General features: G+C 35.3%; 2 protein-coding genes across 2 annotated transcripts; one reads left to right on the top strand and one right to left on the bottom strand.

The window, feature by feature from the left end:
- Window positions 1–5818: 5818 nt before the first annotated feature.
- LOC102807932 (uncharacterized) lies at window positions 5819–10701 on the top strand. The gene is made up of 6 exons (XM_006816552.3): window positions 5819–6079; window positions 6409–6570; window positions 8469–9241; window positions 9460–9616; window positions 9704–9839; window positions 10098–10701. The coding sequence occupies exons 1-6, from the start codon at window positions 6071–6073 to the stop codon at window positions 10244–10246; spliced, it is 1386 nt and encodes a 461-aa protein (XP_006816615.3). The 5' UTR covers window positions 5819–6070; the 3' UTR covers window positions 10247–10701.
- Window positions 10702–15995: 5294 nt separating this feature from the next.
- Window positions 15996–17007, bottom strand: LOC102807835 (BMP-binding endothelial regulator protein-like). The gene is made up of 2 exons (XM_006816551.2): window positions 16727–17007; window positions 15996–16134 (listed from the first exon to the last, which is right to left on the bottom strand). Exons 1-2 carry the CDS (start codon window positions 16996–16998, stop codon window positions 16110–16112), a joined length of 297 nt encoding a protein of 98 aa, XP_006816614.2. The 5' UTR covers window positions 16999–17007; the 3' UTR covers window positions 15996–16109.
- Between the last annotated feature and the right edge of the window lie 4565 nt (window positions 17008–21572).

Raw genomic sequence — 21572 nt, 5'->3', positions numbered from 1 at the left:
TAAACATGACTGAAGGGAACACAGATGTGTGCTTACACGTCCTATACTGTTCTTGCATTTCTTTCTCTACGCCGCTTTGCTCATAGATTGTACACATGTTGGACATTTGACTCAAACTCAAAATTCGGGGTCTTACCATAAGCAAATATACTCCGATGATTGTCATAACATATAGTTGACAGTCGATCCAACGTATGCCATTGATTTATATGTATTTGTAGTATGCAAAATGTGCGAATGTTTGAACACAAGGATAAGTAGACAGCTTCAGTGTTCATTATAGAAAAATACGCTCATTCATAATTTCATGTATCCGACAATACACAGATATTTACTCGTCGATTTACTATATTGTAAAGCATAGTCCAAGATTGTCAATGTGATGATGATTACTGCACCGGAAGCTTAAAATAAGTTACTAACACCACATACATGGGCGTGTTGTAAACACACGTACATTATCAAAACAGTCAAAGAATCATTACAATTGAAGTTACGTAATTTTCATACACAGAGGAGATTGTGGGAAATACATCATATATATTTTCTCACAACGCACTGTAGTATATTAAATGATGTTGTCGGATACATAAATAGAAGTTTTAGTAAGATAAGCGTGTTTGTATAAACAGAACAATGAAGAACGATGATTAGGATTATGACAGCATTTTTCGTACAGTGCGTCACGAAATAAAGAGGAGGGGTGACTACTGGACATTTTGGTTACTTTGTGAATTTTTTTTTGGTGAAATTACGTTCACTGTTTTGTTTTTTCAAGATATATCTTAATGTATCCATATATCATACATAGAACTCGGATTATGTCATAAAGAATTGAAGTTTCATCTATGATCACAATAACAATAACAAAACCATAGTCTAAATTAAACCACTTATATGTAATATGGGCCAGCCAGTTCTTTAACGTTCTAAAATTCTCTAAAATTATCACGTTCACACCCGTGAAACGTGGGATAATGAGCGCGCTAATATGTGAAATGTGGCTTTCTAGGCTACTGCATAAAAAGGCCATTTGGTGGCGCTATTACACAAAAATCAGCTCTGACGAAAATGCGTGACTTTTTTTAACAAACACAACTCAAATATTTTACAAACCGGAGACCCATTCAGAAAATGAAAAGGTGAATATTATGAGGGTATTTGTAAACTCTGGTCTTCAATTTTCTGTGGGACTTAACAATGGCACCAAATTACCAATCTTTATCCTCAGAAATATGGTAATGCAAATGCACACACACATACACATACACGCACGCACCTCCCACACAATCCCCCCTACACACTTAACTGACTGCAGGAATGTAATTATTTGTTAGACTTGAACACATAGTGGACTTGAACACTTTATGAACAACAAGACTCATTAAATTGAATGCGTAATACACTTAAACATTTGAACGTTTGCAGAACTAAATTTTGAAATATTTTGTCATTTTGGTACAATGGTGATGTTCACAGGTGGCCAGGTGTACTTTGGTAGTTAAAATGTGTGGTTATCTCGTGATTAAAACTCAACTAATAATGTGTTCACCATAATATTGCATGGGGCATGACATCCGGTTGTCAAGTGGTAAGGAAACAGATGGTTTTAAGATCGGAATAGAAATTTGTGAACATTTTGACTTGATACGAATGGTCTGTGTACATAACTGAAAATAAGACATGATAAAACATTTACCGATCGTTAACAATCTGATCCTCCTGGGTTTACTGACTTGATAACACCACTTGATAACCAATGGAGTCAAGTATAAATAACAATTTATGCTAGCAGCGAAAGTGCACCTTGTATGCGTGTGGTCGAAGCTACGACCAAAAATCAATGACATGGCAACAGCAGGACAGTAATATTTTTTTCAAATTCGCCAGTCAAGTTTGACCAATATTGGCTCAGTCCTTCAAATAAATCACAGGAAAGTTAAAAAGCCATTTCTTTCGAAACGTTGCCCCAACACAGAATCAAAGAAGTTATCAAAATAATAATAATAATAATGATTTCATCACTTGACTAAAACTGAAGGTGTGACCTGCCTTTTTGAACGAAATCGGCCCACCCCAAAAAATCACAGAAGAATTAATACGTGAAGACGACACTTAAACACAGACACACAATTGTAATAAAATAAGGGCAATCCTCGCGGAGCGAATCGCCAGTCTTATTTTCACCCTGGTCCTGATAGTGAAATTATCACAATAATAATGAATTTGCATATTTGCTTTTTATGTCATAGCAACGTACCATATGGACAGAAAACATTTTCTTTTAGAAAATAGTGATATAGTTTTTTAATTGTAGCATAAATATATGTCCTCTATGTGGGTATGCTATTTAAAATACTTAAATGTAGTTATAGAACAACAAGTAATATTGGAATAGTAGTATTGCAATATGACGGACGTGAATTTCAAACTCCTGGAACGCAGCAGAATTGTTTCAACTGTCAAACCAGCTTGCTCAGGATAATCATAGAGACAACAACAACAACAAGATGATTTTAGCTACGAATCGGATACGTTAATAACACATCAGCGTAAACATATATATGAACTCGCGATACGCAGTTTATGCAATGCAATAAAATGAATCATTCGATTCGAACTGAAAAGTAAAGAAATAGGAAATAAGCCAAACGTCGCGGAATCTTTGAACCAGAGATGGGGAGATATTTAGGAAGGAAATTTTTGGCTCAGCAACGCAACGTTATTTTAGTTTCGGGGTTTTCACGAAAGTTGTTAAATGCAATGGGGTGATATAAGTCGTTTCAGTCAAGTTAGTCAGGCGCCACAGCCTGAACATCGTACTGACACTAATCTCCGCCCACCAGAGTTCATGCACCATGCTGTCTCTTAATATCTGACAACGAAGTTTATCCTGACACAAGAATACGGTTCAGACCAATAGCAGTAAATACTGTCAACAAGCTGAAATTCCCGGCAGCAAAACAAATCACATTTCCAGCGAAACAACCGTTCACGTCCACAATGTCGTGGCGTACTGACAACCAACACGCAGTTGTCTGGACACCGCAACGTAAAAAGCATCAATTACTATGCCATTTTGTATCTATGGATCAGCAGCGACAGCTATCGGATATATTGTTTGATTTAATACACTTGTTCATAGCCAAACTCTTCAAAATATTCCAACGCACGCCAACCTAACACAGAGCTGTCACTATAACCAAGAACCTACAAACGTCGATGTTCGGCGTACCATGTCACACTCAGTGGAGGCATTGCCTCATTCGCACGTTTTCGCTTCAGCCGGTCTTCCATACCGTTCCCTTTGAACGAAAAAGCTGTATTTGACCATGGTTATGTTGAATCATTTGATTGGGTGCGCCAAGGAGCTGGATCAGAGTTGCCGTAATCTTTGTTGTCGAAGATGCTGTTTATTGGGGCTCATCTGAGTAATTGTACGATCATATAATCCACGACTCAAGCAACTCCAGTCAATCCCAGTATATTTCCCATGTCATATTTAGAGCAAAGTTGCACTTCTGTGGTTTCTCTTGATATGTATGTAATATGTGCGAACATTCAAAGTCAAATAATATAATTAGTATAATTTTTTACACCCATGTTTCATTATAAATCCTTCAAACCACCGAATTTATAGGCAATTCATTTTTGTTATGGCGTAGTCCCAAACAAGATCGGACGTAAATGAGTTACGTTTCTGTTGTTTTGAATGAGTGTGACATCCCCGTGGAAATATCAGGGGGAAATCTCTCTCTCTGGGGTTCTCCACACTGTCAGGGGGGAAACTCGTCTCGTCTCTCTATCTTGTCCCCTTGAGGTACGGGATCGGGGAAGTCACTTTAACTTTACAGTCAAATAAGACACACACAACGAAATACGTTTCAACTCTCGTCTTAGTCGATCTTTTGGAGCACTCTATAAGACACAGCGCCCTGGGGAAAAGTCCCCAAGACTCTCACAAGGCTGAACCAAGACTCGCCCAAGACTGGACTGCCTCAAGGCTCGCCGCTGGACTGGACTCTCGACTCGACTCGACTGCGTCTGTCGTGGAGTATTCCCCAAGACCAACTCAAACTCTCTTTATTCATTTTCAAAACTCTAACCAATTACAAAACAGTAAAAGACTCTAGGGCGTAACCTTCAATCATAAAGCCAATCACACTAAGTACTGAATACGTCATATCTTTTGATTAATCGTTCACTACATTAATAACTACGGATATAAACTGTCAGAATGGCGACGATTATCTGGTAATTAGTTCCAAATCACTGAGCCAAGTTCCCTCCAAAATTTCAAATAGGCCTACACGATGACAGACATAACACAGCAATTCGCTAATAATCAGTTAATTAAGTCGGTTAACAGATACGCAAAAACAAATTCATGACAGAAACATTGGTGTTACTAATAAATAATCATTCAAGTAATTCATGTATTTTGCGTTCTATAAAAACAAAGAAACTTTATACTTAGATACAGCTGTTTTGAAATAGCCATTGCCTTAGTTGCGCAAACAATGCTTGATATCGCATATTTACTAAAATTGATCACCCAGACACAAGCGCTAGAGGACGTAAATAACGTAAATAATAATATCCTAGACGATATTATTCATAAGCCAATAGCTACAGATGTTCCAGGAGGGGTGTTTTATAAAGTCGATTTTAGAGTTAAAAAAACTGGAGAAATAATTTAATTCAGATTTCGAATCAAAAGCTGTACAGCGCCAATCCTTTCACTAAAGAAAGGATTATCTACCACAATAGTTGTTTCTATTATTGTCGAACGTTTACATAACACTGGCAGGGGATACCTACATGACCGTGTTTATGTCAGAGAAAGCCTGAGGAGGACGACTTTGATGGGGATTTTAACTGAAGGCGTACACTTATCATAAGGTCATATACTAACTTATGTACCAGTACCTTATGGCACCTGGACCGGAATCATAAAATGTACTTTCACCTATTTATATGTATATGAAGATAAATATCTGAAAGCTGGCACTTCATATGTACATTTCTCTGTTTACAACATTTCCTAGACGGGATTGACAGATCGTTCACTAAACTTATATAAATATCACACGATTCGCTGTGCAGTATTGCAAAATAAATATATGCTTTGCCTCCAGTTCAGAGTTAAAACATAGTCCTATACGTTATATAATATACATTATACTGATATGCTATATGCAAATAATTAGTTTTGAAATCGTGGATATGCCTTAATTAAGACATTGCTTTAAGAAAGATACATAAGCAGTACCCTGGTTCTGTCTTAAATGGATTGCTTTTGCAAATATTCTGTCTAGTGTCCAGAGAGGGAACTGCCAACTTGCCATTACGAGGAAATCGTGAAAACTCAATGGACTAGTTAAGTTATTACAAACAAGTACACTAAATATGTATCAACAATTATCTATGTACTAACAATTACAATATCGCATACATCAGATGCAATATTTGGGCAGGGAATATCCATGATCCCGCGAGTCTGGAACACAAAAACCAATAGCAAATGGTAGTAGATGGAATACCGACGACAACATTTGCTTTTGACGGGTGAGTAACGTATTAGAGTTTGAACGGTGACGGTGAGAATTTACTATTATATAACTGCAGTTTACCCTTTAAATAAATGTGGACCGCCATGCGATTTTACGTGCCAGCAACACACACTGGTAATTTTAGTAAAACATACAGACACACAATATCCATATTATTACTACCCCTTCCAATGAAAGTGGATTCAACTAGTATTGTGCAATCAGAATTTATTCATTAGGGATTTGTGACTGGTGTCGCAACACAGCTGTCTGTGGATGCATGGAATCAGAGTCTGGTCGTATTGACTATTTATTTTCAGGAAATAGGAAATCTACTAACATCACCAAATTTTCTGGAAAGAGGTTTAGCTTGGTATACATATACATATTAAATTAAGTAGGTTATATCACATGCAAGGTGGAATTTGAGTATTTTAAAGATATATCGCCTGGTGATGCCAACCTTGTAGAAACTGTACCCTGAACAAGAACCGAAGAACACAAGACTGGTGTTCGCGATGCATGAGGTAATGTAGTTAAAATTGTTTATGATTATTCACCCAAAATGTGTTGATAAAATGTTTTGGGCGGCGACTGAAATATTGTGACAGATCCTTAAACGCCGCGTTACGTACATCCCGTGAAAGTCATGATTATTTTATGTGATTTAAATCATAGATATCGAGGAATATTTAAATACTATTTAAATATGTTATCGATGTATATAATGATATATTAACTGTTATTAAGTTATTCCATATTGCCAATATATATGTATGTGTGTGTTTGATCACATGATGTTATCTAATGTACCAATCCTAGTAGATCGTGTCAAATCATTCCTCACAATGATTAGTATTTCAGGTGGTTGCAAGCGAGGCGAACAAGAACATTCCGGTTTTTTTCTGTTATTCTGAGTTTATGGGCTGTATATTATCTCTCGTTTAGCTGGATGCCAGCTAACACCTTTGCCGAAACTGAGATTCTGGGAAATGAGGAATTAGAACTGGAAAGCAATGTGAGTACATCTGAGTGTGTGCTAGTGCGACAAAACCATGTCACCATGGAGAGTGCACGCCCGGATTATTTTTTTATACCTGCCACGCCAGAAAATCAGATTCGTGTATTATATATTAAAAATCGATTACTCGGGAATACAACTAGTTTTACCTTTTTTTAGATGTTATGTTCATCTTTGAGAATAGATTCTGTCAAACGTCGGATTTAGAAGGTCATTCATTTGTTAATAGACACCAATATCATAAATGTGACAGAAATTATGCAGAAAACATTATGGGGTATTTAATTTAATTTAGATATATTGATACATTCTACTTCCAAATATAAATGTTTTCACCAACAGCATAACATGAATGCAGAAGTTGAAATAATGCTTTTTTTAATATATTCTTTCTCTTGTTGTATAAATTATGTAGCAATTTGAATACCTGATGCCATGCATCTTCACATATAAACAAGTCATTTATATTAATTGACTGCATGATTATTTCGTACTATCCCCGATGGGGTTAAAGTGATTAAATATCCAGGATGAAGCCATCCTGTTACTATCATACTGCTAACAATGACGCATCTTTTAAAAAGACTTAAAGATGAAATCCGCCTAATTTTAAATCGTCCAGGCGCGACAAGCTGTGATGATGTGTGTATCCTCACATCCTTTCCACTGCCATACATCGTAAACTGCGGCGAAAATGCGTTATTGAAGAGCAGGATTAGCATGGGTGTGACCATGGGTGGAGCACAATAAATATGTTAAAACAATATTATTGAACATTTGAACAGTACAGGATATTTAAAAATATTTTGACCAATATTCCGCGCGAGGAAATAATTAAGCATGTTTCTGTCCACTTCATTGGATACAAGTTTAACCAGAACACATTTGTCGGTTGACACACTTTTTAAAATCTTGCTTTGATAATTATCATGTAGGTACCTTGGGGACCCATGTACAATTTTGACGATTTCCTGAATATATCTTCACTTCTCTATTTTTAGCAATTTTTTCTGTGAAAATGTTAATTAAAAAAAACAACAACAACAACAACTACTACTACCTCCATTACTTTGATGCTTATTATATAGGTAGTAAAAATGCCATTTCTTCTTGACTTCTTGAAAACTACCAGGTTTCATGGGTTCGCCTATGCACAAACTATCACAGTAAATATCTTGTACATAAACTTATCAACTTCGTTTTGTGGGAGACACTACAAAAACAGTGGGGCTATTTCGATCGCTTGTTTATGTTTTGCTTTCGCAATATTATCATCAGTCATGTAATGGGTGAACTAAGTTATAACAGTTTTGACTTGTTATAATGATACAACGTTTTTTAGGTAGTGTTTTTTATTGTATAGAAAACTGTCCCTTTTTTATCCTGTCCTGTTTTTATATTAAAATAAAAACGTTTACCATCGCATTTTTTTATTTGATAAATAAAATGAACTGGGATATTCAGCAGATAGAATGTAAACATTCTGATTATATTCTAAAGACACAATTGGTTTGTGCAGCTACATCCTGGTTGACATATCTATCTAATGCAACATAGTGTTCATATCTCCAAGGTTTGAATTGGATATGCGATTATGACTAAGGTAACATATGAAAGAAATTCCACAATTGCAGGTTCCTGTTTTCTGAGGTCTTTGGTTGCATCTTAATATATCAACAACTTTCACACCATCCCAAATAAAAACTGTGCAATCGCTTCTGTAGTCAAACACATTGCTACGATTCATCACATCTGAGAAATGTCAGAGCTCGTACTATCAGGTTGTATGTAGCCGACTTTACATTAAACGCAAAATAGAACACCTCACATTTTAGGTACTTCTATCAACTCATTCCACACTATAATTTTGCCTAACACATTTTATGTTTTTGTAGGAGGCTTTGCTAAGACAGAACTACCTGAGGTCTGATATTGAAAACAACACGACAATAGAGAAAACCACTGTTTCAGCATTACTCCTTGGGAAAAGAAATAACACGCCAATTTTCATGCGCCAGTACGTTCTACCATTAATAGCGTTTCAATCGGGACCTAATGGGATATACAATGCATTTCGTAGATCTATGGTATTTGCTAGTATTTATGAAAGGTCTCTTGTAATACCCCCATTCCGCCAACACAAACTACAGGATGGTGTAAAAACCGAAAGGAGTTTCAATGAAACATTTGACAATCAGAAAATATTAAGAGTAGTAGATTTATGTGATTTAAACGAATTCAAAATACAATGCGGCACAACTATTCCTCTAGATTGGATTATATTCCCTCCTACTAAACATACACCTTCCTTCCCTGACAACTACAATAATGAAGTACAAAAACATTACAGGAAGCAATCCATTTTCCTAGGTGACCGATTTGTCACTGAATTTTATAATAACACCGGAATTTCACTACCGCAACCAAACATCACACTATCCCAAACACAAAATACACGTGAAAAAATACTTAATGAATTCGAGAAGAAAAGATGTGTTGCATATTTTCCGGCTGTGAAATCAACAATTGCTACATCAGCTCAGCAATCCTATGTGGAGAAACATTTACTAAGAGCTCCGTATATACGTAGAATAGCAGCACAAATAATGACTGGCTTATTGGCAGAGCAATATGCTGTATTACATTGGAGGAATAAAACAGGAGAAAAGTAAGTAAACCACTCAAGCACTGTGTTTTCATTGGGCGGCCATTTAATTTTTTTTAGTTCTAGTCTTTTTAGCATTACTCATTTGGGTATATTCACAGAGTAATCTGTTAAAGAGGATATGTTGTCTAAACAATGATCGAAGACATTTTGATGTTGTCAGACGTGATTCCAAAAGACCAAGCCTGATTTATCAAATAATCTAATTGCTCTTTAATCAGGTGTAATTCAGCAAATGGTAGTCATTGCTCAATACGAAGTGCACGAAATCTAAAGTTTTTGAAGAAAGACTCTGATTCGATTGCATCAAGTCTGCACGCATACCTTGAAAAAGCGGGATTGAAATATCTCTATGTGGCGGCTCTTCCCTACGAACAGGTATTCATTGTCTCGATTTGTTACAAAAAATAATTACGCGAGACACGCAATATAAACAACTAAATTGTTATCTCTTTTATATTTCAGTTCATTGTGAAGTCACTTCGAGAATCATTATTGTTTACATACACTGTAGAAGATGCGTATAATGTGTCCCCTCTGTTGGATCACTACAGAGGGGATACGTACGTCCTATCATTAGTAGAACAAGAGATCGCTGAGCGTAAGTAAATTGATGTATTGAATATACACTTGTCTATACATAATTATATTTTAATTGTAATTTTGTTATTCGAATTATACAATTTAATTTACCGTTCATAATTCTAGTTAGTTACTCTAGAATTATCTGTACGTTAAACTAAATATGTATTCAGTTTGCGTGTGTGCTAAACCGTGATGTATACAGCTACTAGTTAATTTGTTTTAAGTCTCAGTATTATTTTTTCTTGTAAAATAACAAATATTTTTTTCACTGTAGAAGCAACAATGTTTATTGGAACGACGTCATCAAGTTGGTCATTCTTCGTGGAAAGTAGCAGAAATCTCGAAGGAAAGAAAACAGTTTACATTCAGAAACTTCCCGGAATGCCAAACAAGTACAAAAGCAGTGCGCGGCATATCATTTAGAATATTATTTCGTAAGCGGTTATTGTCTTCTGTAATATTTGTAGTAAAATTGACATTAAGCAACTTGCACAAAACTCTACATTACCTACGAGTGTAGCACACATTGATGAGCATAATAAATTGTTAACGACGAGTTGCTCGTATAACAATTTATTGTTCCGAATTTAATATGTATTTCTGAATTCTAAATCTGACCTAATCAATATTATTGTGTATGGTGAGAACAGTTAAATCCTCCTTGAATGGCGAAATTGTCTCTCGTGATGCACGAGGCGGATTTATGATAATTTCTGTAATCCGTTGCGCGGATACACGATCACGTTATTTTCAGCCTTTCTTTTTTGAATTGTATATGGTGTTATACCATTCTTAGTAAGATAGTGCATTACTGAATAAATGTTGTATTTGTTGGCATTGAGTGAAATAAACGTATAACCAGCATATTGTTCTGTAAATACCCATTTTTCCAAAGTCTTTCATACAGACAAGACAATCTAACTTTTGTTTTATCTTCATCAAAACATACCGTGTTGGTTGTTTATGTCCCATTGTCCTGGACTCATTCGAGTATTACTGTACCATCTGAACCATCTTTTCTGTTAAGTTGTTCAAGTAAACACTCGTCAATATTTCTTTACTGCTTAAATTGTCACGAGTGCTGCCTTGATACCCCGGCCTCCGAAAAACTGCAAAAATCTATTTTTCCCTGGTGTTATTTTTTTTTCTTATTATTCTTTTCTCATCATTGGCATGGCTGAAGGGCACACACATGTGTACATACAAGTTCTATACTGTGATTGCATTTGTCTTTGCATCGCCTTGCTCATAGATCACCCACATATTGAACATTAAACTCAAAACTCGGTGGTCGGGGTCTAAGCGTATATACTCAAATGGACAAAACAGTTTATATTGTTCAGTATAGAGGGCGTCCATTAACGAATGTATGAGACCTCTGCACTATTCTGTTCAAAGCTGTGATCTATTGATATGTACATATCTATTGAACAGTCACACATAGAAAATCCTTTAGAGCGAGCCCGCTTTGTGCATGCTTTATGGGCTTTGCCATCACAATGAGTTGACAATTTTTATTTGGGCATGACAGTTTTTTCATTAGTCCTTATTCACCCAGCCATATGTGTTTACATTGACTTGACCAAAGTGGGGTTAATAATGCACGCTCTTACGACACTGACATAAACATATGCAACAAAACCTTACACGGGACTTTGATTGCATGAATGAAAGAATCAGAAGATCGTTCGAAAATCTATAATCATTTTAACTTTTTGACAGCTTCAGTGTCCCTTGTAGAAAAATACTTTTCATTTATCATTCCATTACAATTAGCACACGGACATTTTTTTCGTACAATGCGTAATGAGATGAAAGTTCGCCATCAATGTATCATTCTATCTGTAATATGTTCTGATTCTGATTCGGATTATATTGAAATATAAAAACGAGAGAAATGCTACGTTTGGTATAGCCGTGGTTCCTTGTCCGGATAGGGCTTCGTCTGGCTGTATACACGGTAACTTCGGCGTACAAGCCGACCCGAACGCTGTCCCATCTGCTCACATAGCGGTAAAGGGATGGGTGTATATATTTCTGTATACAGGCATTTGAACCTGACGGGAAGAGCAAAACAAATTTTTCGATTTCGACCATACAAAATACCTTGATGGGGCGATTACATGCTATAGGTCACTCGACAGAAACTTTGATCTGGTATGTCCTCTTTTTAAAATAAAATTTGTATTGTTTTTGATAAACATATATTCCGATACCATGCAATTTCTGCCAGACTTCGTCCACTCAAAAGCAGTGAATTGATACTGAACTCCTAATATGTAACGAAAAATCTCTACGACCTTCAGAGAATGCAAATGTATGAAAAATACCCTCGTAAAACAGAGGAATCACAATAAACAAAAGTTCAGTTAAACAAAAAACTGACCAACAAGGGCGCTGTGCAATAATGTCAAGACCTGTCTAACTGCTCTGGTCTGGTCTGCAATCAGTATGCTGGTAAGCTTTTTCATTAGTATGTTTCCAAGGAATATGAAACACAAAATAATTACTGTTATAACATATACCATTTTCAAACGGTAAAACTAATACTTTCTTCAGAATCGTAAATATGGTAGTTCCACACTCAATTATTGATAGATTGATCAAAAGGTAATGGCCCAACAATGTTGGAAAGTCGTTCACGATTATTCATAAAAATCTAACTAAATAGCATGTTTAACCTTCAATGGTTAACCAAAGTACACTTTTCTATACGCAGTGACTATTCAATAAATGTGGTCTGAACTATACAAAACACAGATAACGAATATTCTAATTAAATCAGTAGTATTAAATCAGAAGTAGTATCACATACACCTTTTACTCGATTATAATATTTTGCCGAAAAGAACACAGTTTGGCTATGACTAACTATGACCCGGATCTATCCAGAACTTATATTACAATCCACAAATATTCTGAATCACACTTAATTGTAATCGTAAGTGTGACTTCGACACTTCCACTGCGTTCACTCAACAAATGCGTATTAATCAGTGACGTGCAGTGAGACTGTTTTTGGGGTCTACGATTTTCAAATTGTTGTGTATATCATCTATGAAATATACATAGGGACATTCACACATAAAACAAACAACAACTTTAGCGCTCACGTGACTTTGACCGCCAACATCTTCAGAAGAATCTCTCCAAAGTTTCCTTTTCAAATTTCTCATTATCACTTGGTTCGCCGGCCTTCTTTGATTGTGTAATAAACAGAAATTGACCGATTACTAGTAACCTATCTGTCTAATCGGCGTGACATTTGGCATATGTCATCTACTCTACTGGCACTATGTATCCTGTGAAGTGTGTTATCACATTTTTGTCGTATTGGTAAATATACACTGTATATTCTTTGCCACTCAAAGTGTTGTTTTTAATTGAATGTGTTTATTTAAGCACAATTTGTAGCTGACAATGTGGTCACGGGGTGTCATGTGAATTCATAATATGCAAATGTGCAATATTTAGCAATGTTACAGATATAGACATGCAACCAATGCATAGTACTACCAAAACTGTAGCATTTCATGTTCAGTTTCAAATACGTAAATCAAACCAGTCCTATAATGATGTCATCGGATAAGATATATCAGATGACCATATATACAAATAAAAACAGAAAACAAACTTAGCACGAGAACACTATGTATCGAAAGGCAAGTATAAACAGACAGCTCGAAAGAGACGTGTTATTTTCCAATACATTGTAATGTAATTATATTTTAGAGCATATATGTAATTGATGCATCTGAATAGCTGTGAGTATTGGTACAACTTGGCAATGTGCAATAACAATATACAATATAACCTGAATATATGCTCTTAATTGTTCTATCTGATAGTGCAATAATATCAGTATATATCCCTTCTATATAAACATGCTGCCAAAATGGATCACCATCAGTCGTATAAACAATAATACCCATCGTGTTAATTGCCATTATAGTTGGGTCTATATTGAACAATACTTTCAATAATTCACATTACTATAATATCACATTACTATACATTCTCGTTTTGGTTTGTTTTTTACAAAAAAAAAAGCAAACGCATTTCAGCCAATTAAAGCATTCACTTCACTACATAAGTTGTTTTTGTATACTATAGTTGTTACATTATTCATTTACTGTGTTACACTTGTTCAGGACATAATTGTTTACATATTGCAGATTAAACGTATTAATGTGAATTTAATCGATTTTACGTGGACTGTAAATTATCATGATTTGTAACTGGGAAGTTTGAATTACACGCAAAAATGTAATCTCTTAACGTATGTTTATGTCACGTGACGTATACTTTCAGTGCGCCACCACTTGTTGATGATACACATATTTATCATCACTAACATCATATATTCTACTTTCTGTTCCATTACATCCTTTATAACGTCAGTGCATTATGGTTGCGATACAGTTTGATTACTGTTAAAGATTAATATACATTACTTTCCGATTGCTTACACAAGTAACGAGTTAGCGGAATACGATATAATATCGCCTATTTTTTAATGTGACCATAAAATGTATACGCATTATAAAACTACGGTCATTATACATGCGCACTGGGTTCGTTTAGGTGTGAAAGGTCAGAATAAGCCGTTCACAACCGGAAATTCAACAGATAAACGTATGACTTCTTAGACAACAACATCATTTAAAATAGATGCCATTTCAGTCCCGTACGTGCGCAGTTCGTCTATCGCTTCTGAACATACTCCGAATATTGCCGAATGCTTGAGATTAGCAAAATTCATTGTAAGGAGGTGATAAGAGCTAGCCGAAGCAAATGTTTGTGAACAAACATTGACAAACGATCATAGGGTAAAGCTACAATTATAGAGTCGTGGCTCCTTTTATACTCTAGTATGATATGACGGATTTGTAAACCACTATGAGCTCAGTCAATCTCGGATTACAGAGCTATGTAGTTATCTGTTCAAATTCTGTTTTGTTATATTTAATATGTATCTTTTATAACGCTCACACTATTTGGGCTAGGATTGTTGCTTATTTATTCTGTGTTTGTTTCTGAGTATAATGTATTATTTATGTCGTGTGTTATTTGTACTTTATATTGTGGGAGCAGCAATCTGGCGCTGTTTGATATTTTTCTCAGTCATTGAGCTTATGATACAAGGCCAATAAGGCCAGACTTTTTTATTCCTTGTTTCTCGAGTTTTTATAAGGCAATTTTTTTGAGGAGGGTGGAAAAAAATAAAATTATTTTTTTGTCATTAGATTTGTGTGATTCTCAAAGAATTGTGAGTGAGATCATTGATTGTATAACTTTGTTTCTAGTCTGCGCGATACTTTGGTACTTTTATCATGATACTCCAACGAAAATGCAACTTGGATTTGTTATGCGGCGGACGGTAATAGTTTTTTAGCAATTTTTTGCGCTTAAAAGTCGGCGGGCGCGAGAAATTACGCTGAAATAAAATTTTGTTTTTATTTCATTTTCGGCTCCTGTTCATTCGGCGGGATCGCGAAACAAGGGATAATAAAAGTCTGGCCTAATTGGTACAAACAATCTGAATTATTTTTTGAGAACATAACAATGTAAACCAGAAAACGAATTATAATTAGATGTAAATAAATAATTTTAGAATTAGAGGGACATCAATTGTACTTTCACTTTGTTCATGATTATAACAGCATTCGGTAATATTCAATTTTGAGGTGTATCTAAAAACATGACAGTGCTATTATGTTATGGCGCATGCGCAGGTGAGGACACCCGGTTTTAATGTAGCGAACACTAATAAATGGCCGCCATTCAAGTCACCCTGAATCTGATCATCTAATAAAGATATGATTAGTCACAGCATTTCAGAGATAAATATATAATACACAAGGCAACATAATTCATTATTTCATTATTCCCGAATAAATATTTGTGTTGCAAACTGGCATTCAATTTTTGTCTGCCAATTCAAGCTGAATCTAACCATCATTCTATTAGTGACTTTGAATCACTTATTTTTATCATGGTTATTATAAATGAGTACACATTTCAAACAAGCACGCTGTCCATCTCACACAAATACACCAATCAATTTGCATATATTGTGTGCCGTCATGGTTCGAGTTACCTATTGTATTTGTTTTTTCATGAATTGTATTGTTTGTGAGATGCCATACACAATGAACCACGAAGCAATATGTACATTATAATATTTTTTATTTTTTGACTATAATCATAACCACACCCATATTTTTAAACCCTGTTTATAGTAATGCTATTCAAGCATTGTTGTGAGTCAACATAATTTTGGCCGTCAAACACTCCAGTCCTCATCACATCTACAATAAAAATAAACAAAATATATTGTTAATATAAATCACAGCTCCAATGCATTATACAAATAAAGAAAAAACAACTCTGTAAATTTAACTGAAGAACAAATTTGGATTCCAAAACACAAATGATTGACAACTAATTCATAAGCAGCAACAACAATAAACTTAAGAAAAACTGGTACGACGGGTGAAAAAACAATGTAGTGGTATATGACGAATGTATTTATATCAAGTATAAGCACAGATACCAGCCGATACCCCTTCCCCGCTCATAGAGACTGCGTACAGTTGATTATAGTTCCTGTCCTCCCTGTGGTATAAGTTAGTGTGTCACACATTATTTGCAGACCCGCAATAACAAATACATACTCAAACGTCATATCTGCTACCTTTTGTCAGAGCTATCGTCGACTATTGTGAATAAATAATGTGTATCTGATATATATTATAGTTTAGATGGGATTCCCAATTTTGATATTCGCCCAGAATAATACCAACATTAGAAATCGTTAATAGTAAATTTGTCCGTCATCAACAGAATATGAGGTACGTTGATTGTATATCCAATAATGATGTACATAATAATAAAACTCACTTCATATCATGGTTTTTCCAGCTTTCCCCAAACTCAACAACATCATGCACAACGATACCATCCGGTTTCTGGAAGTCATTGAGACTATTTCCATCGGCGTTACCAAGTAGACCACATAGTTTACCTCGGTAACTCGAACCTGAGAGCTTTGCAGTAAAGATACGTTTTTTCAGGGTCCACTCGAGCATGAATTCTGTGCCTGACAGCATGAATTTCAACTTCACCATATATCCGTCTTCCTTGACAGATATTGTTGGTGACTTCAACAGCATCTTTTTACTATTTCCCTGTAAACGTATAAATGATATGCTGATCTATAGTGTACTATAATAATATAAAAACAAAGGAATTTTACGAAAATTTGCGAATATGAAACAAAAGCAACAAGTTCATGCAATTGCAGATCACAGCAACGATTTATTCAAATGCGTCAACTGATGCGATAATTGGTTTTGAGTGTGTGTTCATGGACATTTGACCATACATAATGAACTAATTGTGGATATATTTAAATAATAACAATGAAAACAAAACATGTTTGCATTTGAACTTAGTATGCTCTACAAAAAAAATCCTCACGGACCCTTGTCATCTCCAGATAGACTTTGAATTGTTTGCAATTTCAATGAAATATCCCTTACATCAGAATGCTGAAATTGAGTGTAGAACGTGTCTCCTATATAGACTAAAATGACATTTAAAGATTGCCACAATGAAAAGGACATATATGTTTAATTCAATAATTACACTACTAGCTTCAGTGCTCCAAAACCTAACCTAATTCATCATTGTTTGTAGTGAACACGATAATCAGTAGAATGTGATTGTATACAATAGTGGTGGATGTGGGAATGCAACTTTAATATTTTGATTTTATTGACGAAAATGAACGTAGGTTAAGATGTATTCAAATGCCAAACTGAAGACAAGATTCAACAAATTATGTTCGCTTTTGTACCGAATGTAAATTGAGTCTAAAAAGCTGTATGAGAGGCGGGTAAAACAACAAGTGTGCACGAGATAACACTAAAACAAAAGTGCTGTCAGTCTGCAGGTTTGAATGAAATCTATCTACATCTAAATATACTATTACCACCATCTTGAGTACATATAAAACGATACCTGCTAACTATTAATCTGTTGCTTACTTTAGTAACATTAAGACCGTCGATGAAGACGTATTCGTTACCAACAGTAACATTGATAGCTGTTGTTCTGCTCTTAATTACTTCGATCGTACTATCATCACGGGGTTCAAATTTTGCACTGATTTCAAATTCTGGATGCAGGTTTGAACAATCCTTGATCATAGTATACCAGCATACACCTTCAAATCTGTAAGGATGGCCATCGAACGTGATCATATGTGGATCTCCTCTCCACACGGCCCTCACAGCTAAAAACAATAGAAGTGTCTTAGAAAATGTGGTATGTCATTCAAACATGTGATATAATCTCGCAAACTAAACAAGCTCTGTGTAATTGAAGATTGAGTTTATAAATACTAATTAAAAAATTATAAAGTGTTACACTTGCCAAGTTTGTAAACACTATTAGTCAATGTACCACCGCAAATGTCATTCACGTCTCCAGCACATGGTACGTTGCAGTCAGTATCACTGGCCTCTCCGTATTTGTTGTATTGTAAACCACAAAAGCAATGAGTACCATTCTGTAGCCCCGAATAAATGCTACCAACTGTAGTTCTACAGAAATCAACGCAATATTCCACTGACATCAACTCGTGAGTAGTGTGGTGTGCATTCATTGCCCTTTCGACACCATCTTTAAAACAACCCATGTAAGTTTGGCTCCATTCAGCTGATATATATATAGACGATATAAAATAGATAGGTAAATTAAACTTGAAAATGTTTTGCATACTTGACATCCACCTTTTCTGTCAAACAGTAATGTACTGTTATTCAGGCATAAGCTAAGCTAATAACATAATTAAAAGTAAAATACTTCATTTGACAAATGCATAGCATTATTGGTAAATGATTAAGTTATAAAATGCCATGTGCAACTATTTAATCTAAATTCGTTACTTACTGTTTCGTTTTTCAGCCAGACCCTGAAATAAAATCAGATATATGTTGTTTTTAAGTTACTCTAGTTGTATATGCTTCATGGGGATATTGCCAATGAAATGGTGCCGCCAAAGACCGTCTCATATTCAGTCTTTGCTGGCAATCTGCATTAAATAGAAAACGTTCTTCAAGCTTCCAACAAATTTAGTTTTGAATAGAAAATGAATGGTATTCAATATTTACAACAAAATACAACAAAATACAAGTTAATCTAGGGGTATACATATTCAAACAATGCTGTGTGTTTATAGGAGTATAGGTATAGTAGAATAAGAGAATGGAAGGAAGTAATATCGGTACACTCGTCTTACATCGCAATTCTACTACACGATACTAGTCGTGACTTTCAGTGTTGCTTATAGAAAACAGTAAAATGTATTAAAAGCTTTGAGTGAACTCATGTTGACTTGAGTAATATTAATATTTTTACACCCACGACCCTCATTTCATTGCTATGGAGGGTATAATGACCAAATCAAAGCAAACTAAATCAGACCTAAAGAACAAAATAAAGAAACTGTTAATCATAATTTACCACAATTACTACTAATGTATCCCATCTTCACCTATGACTGAAACATGTAAAAATACAACTGGTCGCTGTAAATACAATGACCCACAGAAATAGACATCTAGCAACTTATTTCGTCTTCCCTGCGTGTCATTATTTCAGAAATGTGCCAGTAATGTCAGATATCACTGGTGGTAGGCATTCACTTGTCCGTTTGAAAAGTCAGAGATCTGAATTGCGCATGTACATCTTTGTCACAGTAATTTCAAGTAAACGATATTTCACATAAATTTCTCATTGGAGCCATCAAAATTATTTCCTAACTCTATTGAAAGGTGTTTTACTGAGCTATGTCCGTTACTGGGATACAAGATTTGCCAACAATGTATTACACAAACCCAAATCACATTAAATTTGTAGACAGGCCGCGCGTTGTCATTGTAACTTACTATTGTCCCTGCTGCCAATGTTGCCTTATATATGTTATCAATTGCAATTGTACGAAACGACAAAAACAAAACAAAAAATATTTCTGACTGTGAAAAATCTGCTCAGTCATTACAAGAAAAACGTTAATTTAAATAGAAGATGCAGTCCTACCTACCTGTCATCTGATATGAAAAAATACAATTTATTTACCTGATTTGGCATAGCTATAACTGAGGCCAGTAATGTCAGGATGACCATTAAACGATACATGGCGATTGTATGCGTGGTCAACAACACCCACACTGGTGGTAACAACAAAGGAGTACGTGTGTTGTCACGTGCATACTGATTATGCTAATGAGATATAAATCGGCAATGATAATGAATTTGATCTTTGCGCACCAAATACTTCGTTAAAGTCAGAGGAGACCATACTACAATTCATTTAATGCCACTGACAGGCACACCATTTACATGTCGACGTAAGCTAATACTATACGTTATTTATTACACATCATAGACACTAATACATGTTTAACATTGACGTATATAATACTCAACTCCAAAATATCAGAGTTAACATGCAGTCAAGGCACGAATGTGTAGCATATGTCACCGCTTATTTTAAAGATTACAATATAGCTACAGAATTGCTGAAAAGAGTCTGTGATAGCTTTATTATTACTGGAATTAACGTGCACAGTACATGGGGATTAGAAGCATTGTTCATTTTTGTGAGGACTTAAATAAAAGGATAACACGTGTTGTTGCTGTTTAGCCACTCAACTATAAACAATAATCAGGTCATATATTGTGATCAAAATGGTATACATCTATATTATCTGAAGCCATATTTTAGTTTCATTAATGTACATAAATCCCCATAGTAGCAAAACGTTTTGTGGCATGTGTTAATACGTTCGTAATGTGTATTTAATTGTAATTCAGCACAGTGACAACTTGAAGAATAGAGCAAACTGTTGTCGTGTGAAGTTTTGCTGAATAAAGTGGCTAAACGTAAATATCATAGGTGACGATCTGTTAACGTGCTATGTCATGAATTAGTTTTCGCGCATCTGTTGACTGACTGAATCAGCTGGTTACTAGTGAATGACTGTGTTAAATCTGTCATCATTTAGGCTCATGCGAGGTCCTGGACAGAACTTGACTCAGTGATTTGGAACTAATTACGATATAACCGTCGCCATCTGGACCGCTATTTCTGACAGTTGGTCTTTGCAGTTATTAATATAGTGAACGATTAATCAAAAGAAACGACGTGCCCAGTACTTAGTGTGATTGGCTATGTTGAATGTGTGAAGGTTATGCCCTATGTCTTTAAACTTTTTTTTAATTGGTTAAGTTTGATACGTAATAAACGGTCTAAGTCCTTGGTCCCATAGAGAGCTCCACAAGCCGAGAGTCTTGGTCAGTCCGGGGCAGAGTCTCCGACGAGGCTGTTGCCTTGTATATATATAATATATCGCGTGGCCCGGTGACATAAATTTAATAATTTATTTCAGATAACATTGGATTTTTCAATATCAATAAATATTTCAAATGATTTCAATGAAATTTGGTACATAGAAACTCTTATCCAATGTCACAGAACGCTATAACAAAACCAGTACGACAGATCACTCACCACCAGTCCTGGCTAGCTACTCCGACATCTTAGCTCCACCTGTGTAATTTCATCCTGCCACAGAGAGCGCACCTCGTAAAACCACTTACCAAATTAATGTAAGAATAAATAATAAGAATTCATGACATCACTCCTCTTTCAAGAGGAAACTTATAAAGTTTCTGCACA

Source organism: Saccoglossus kowalevskii, chromosome 21 (assembly GCF_978046115.1).
Source record: "Saccoglossus kowalevskii chromosome 21, keSacKowa6.1, whole genome shotgun sequence".
NCBI lineage: Eukaryota > Metazoa > Hemichordata > Enteropneusta > Harrimaniidae > Saccoglossus > Saccoglossus kowalevskii.
Note: the sequence above shows the minus strand (reverse complement) of the source record. Positions and strands in the feature narration are given on the sequence as shown.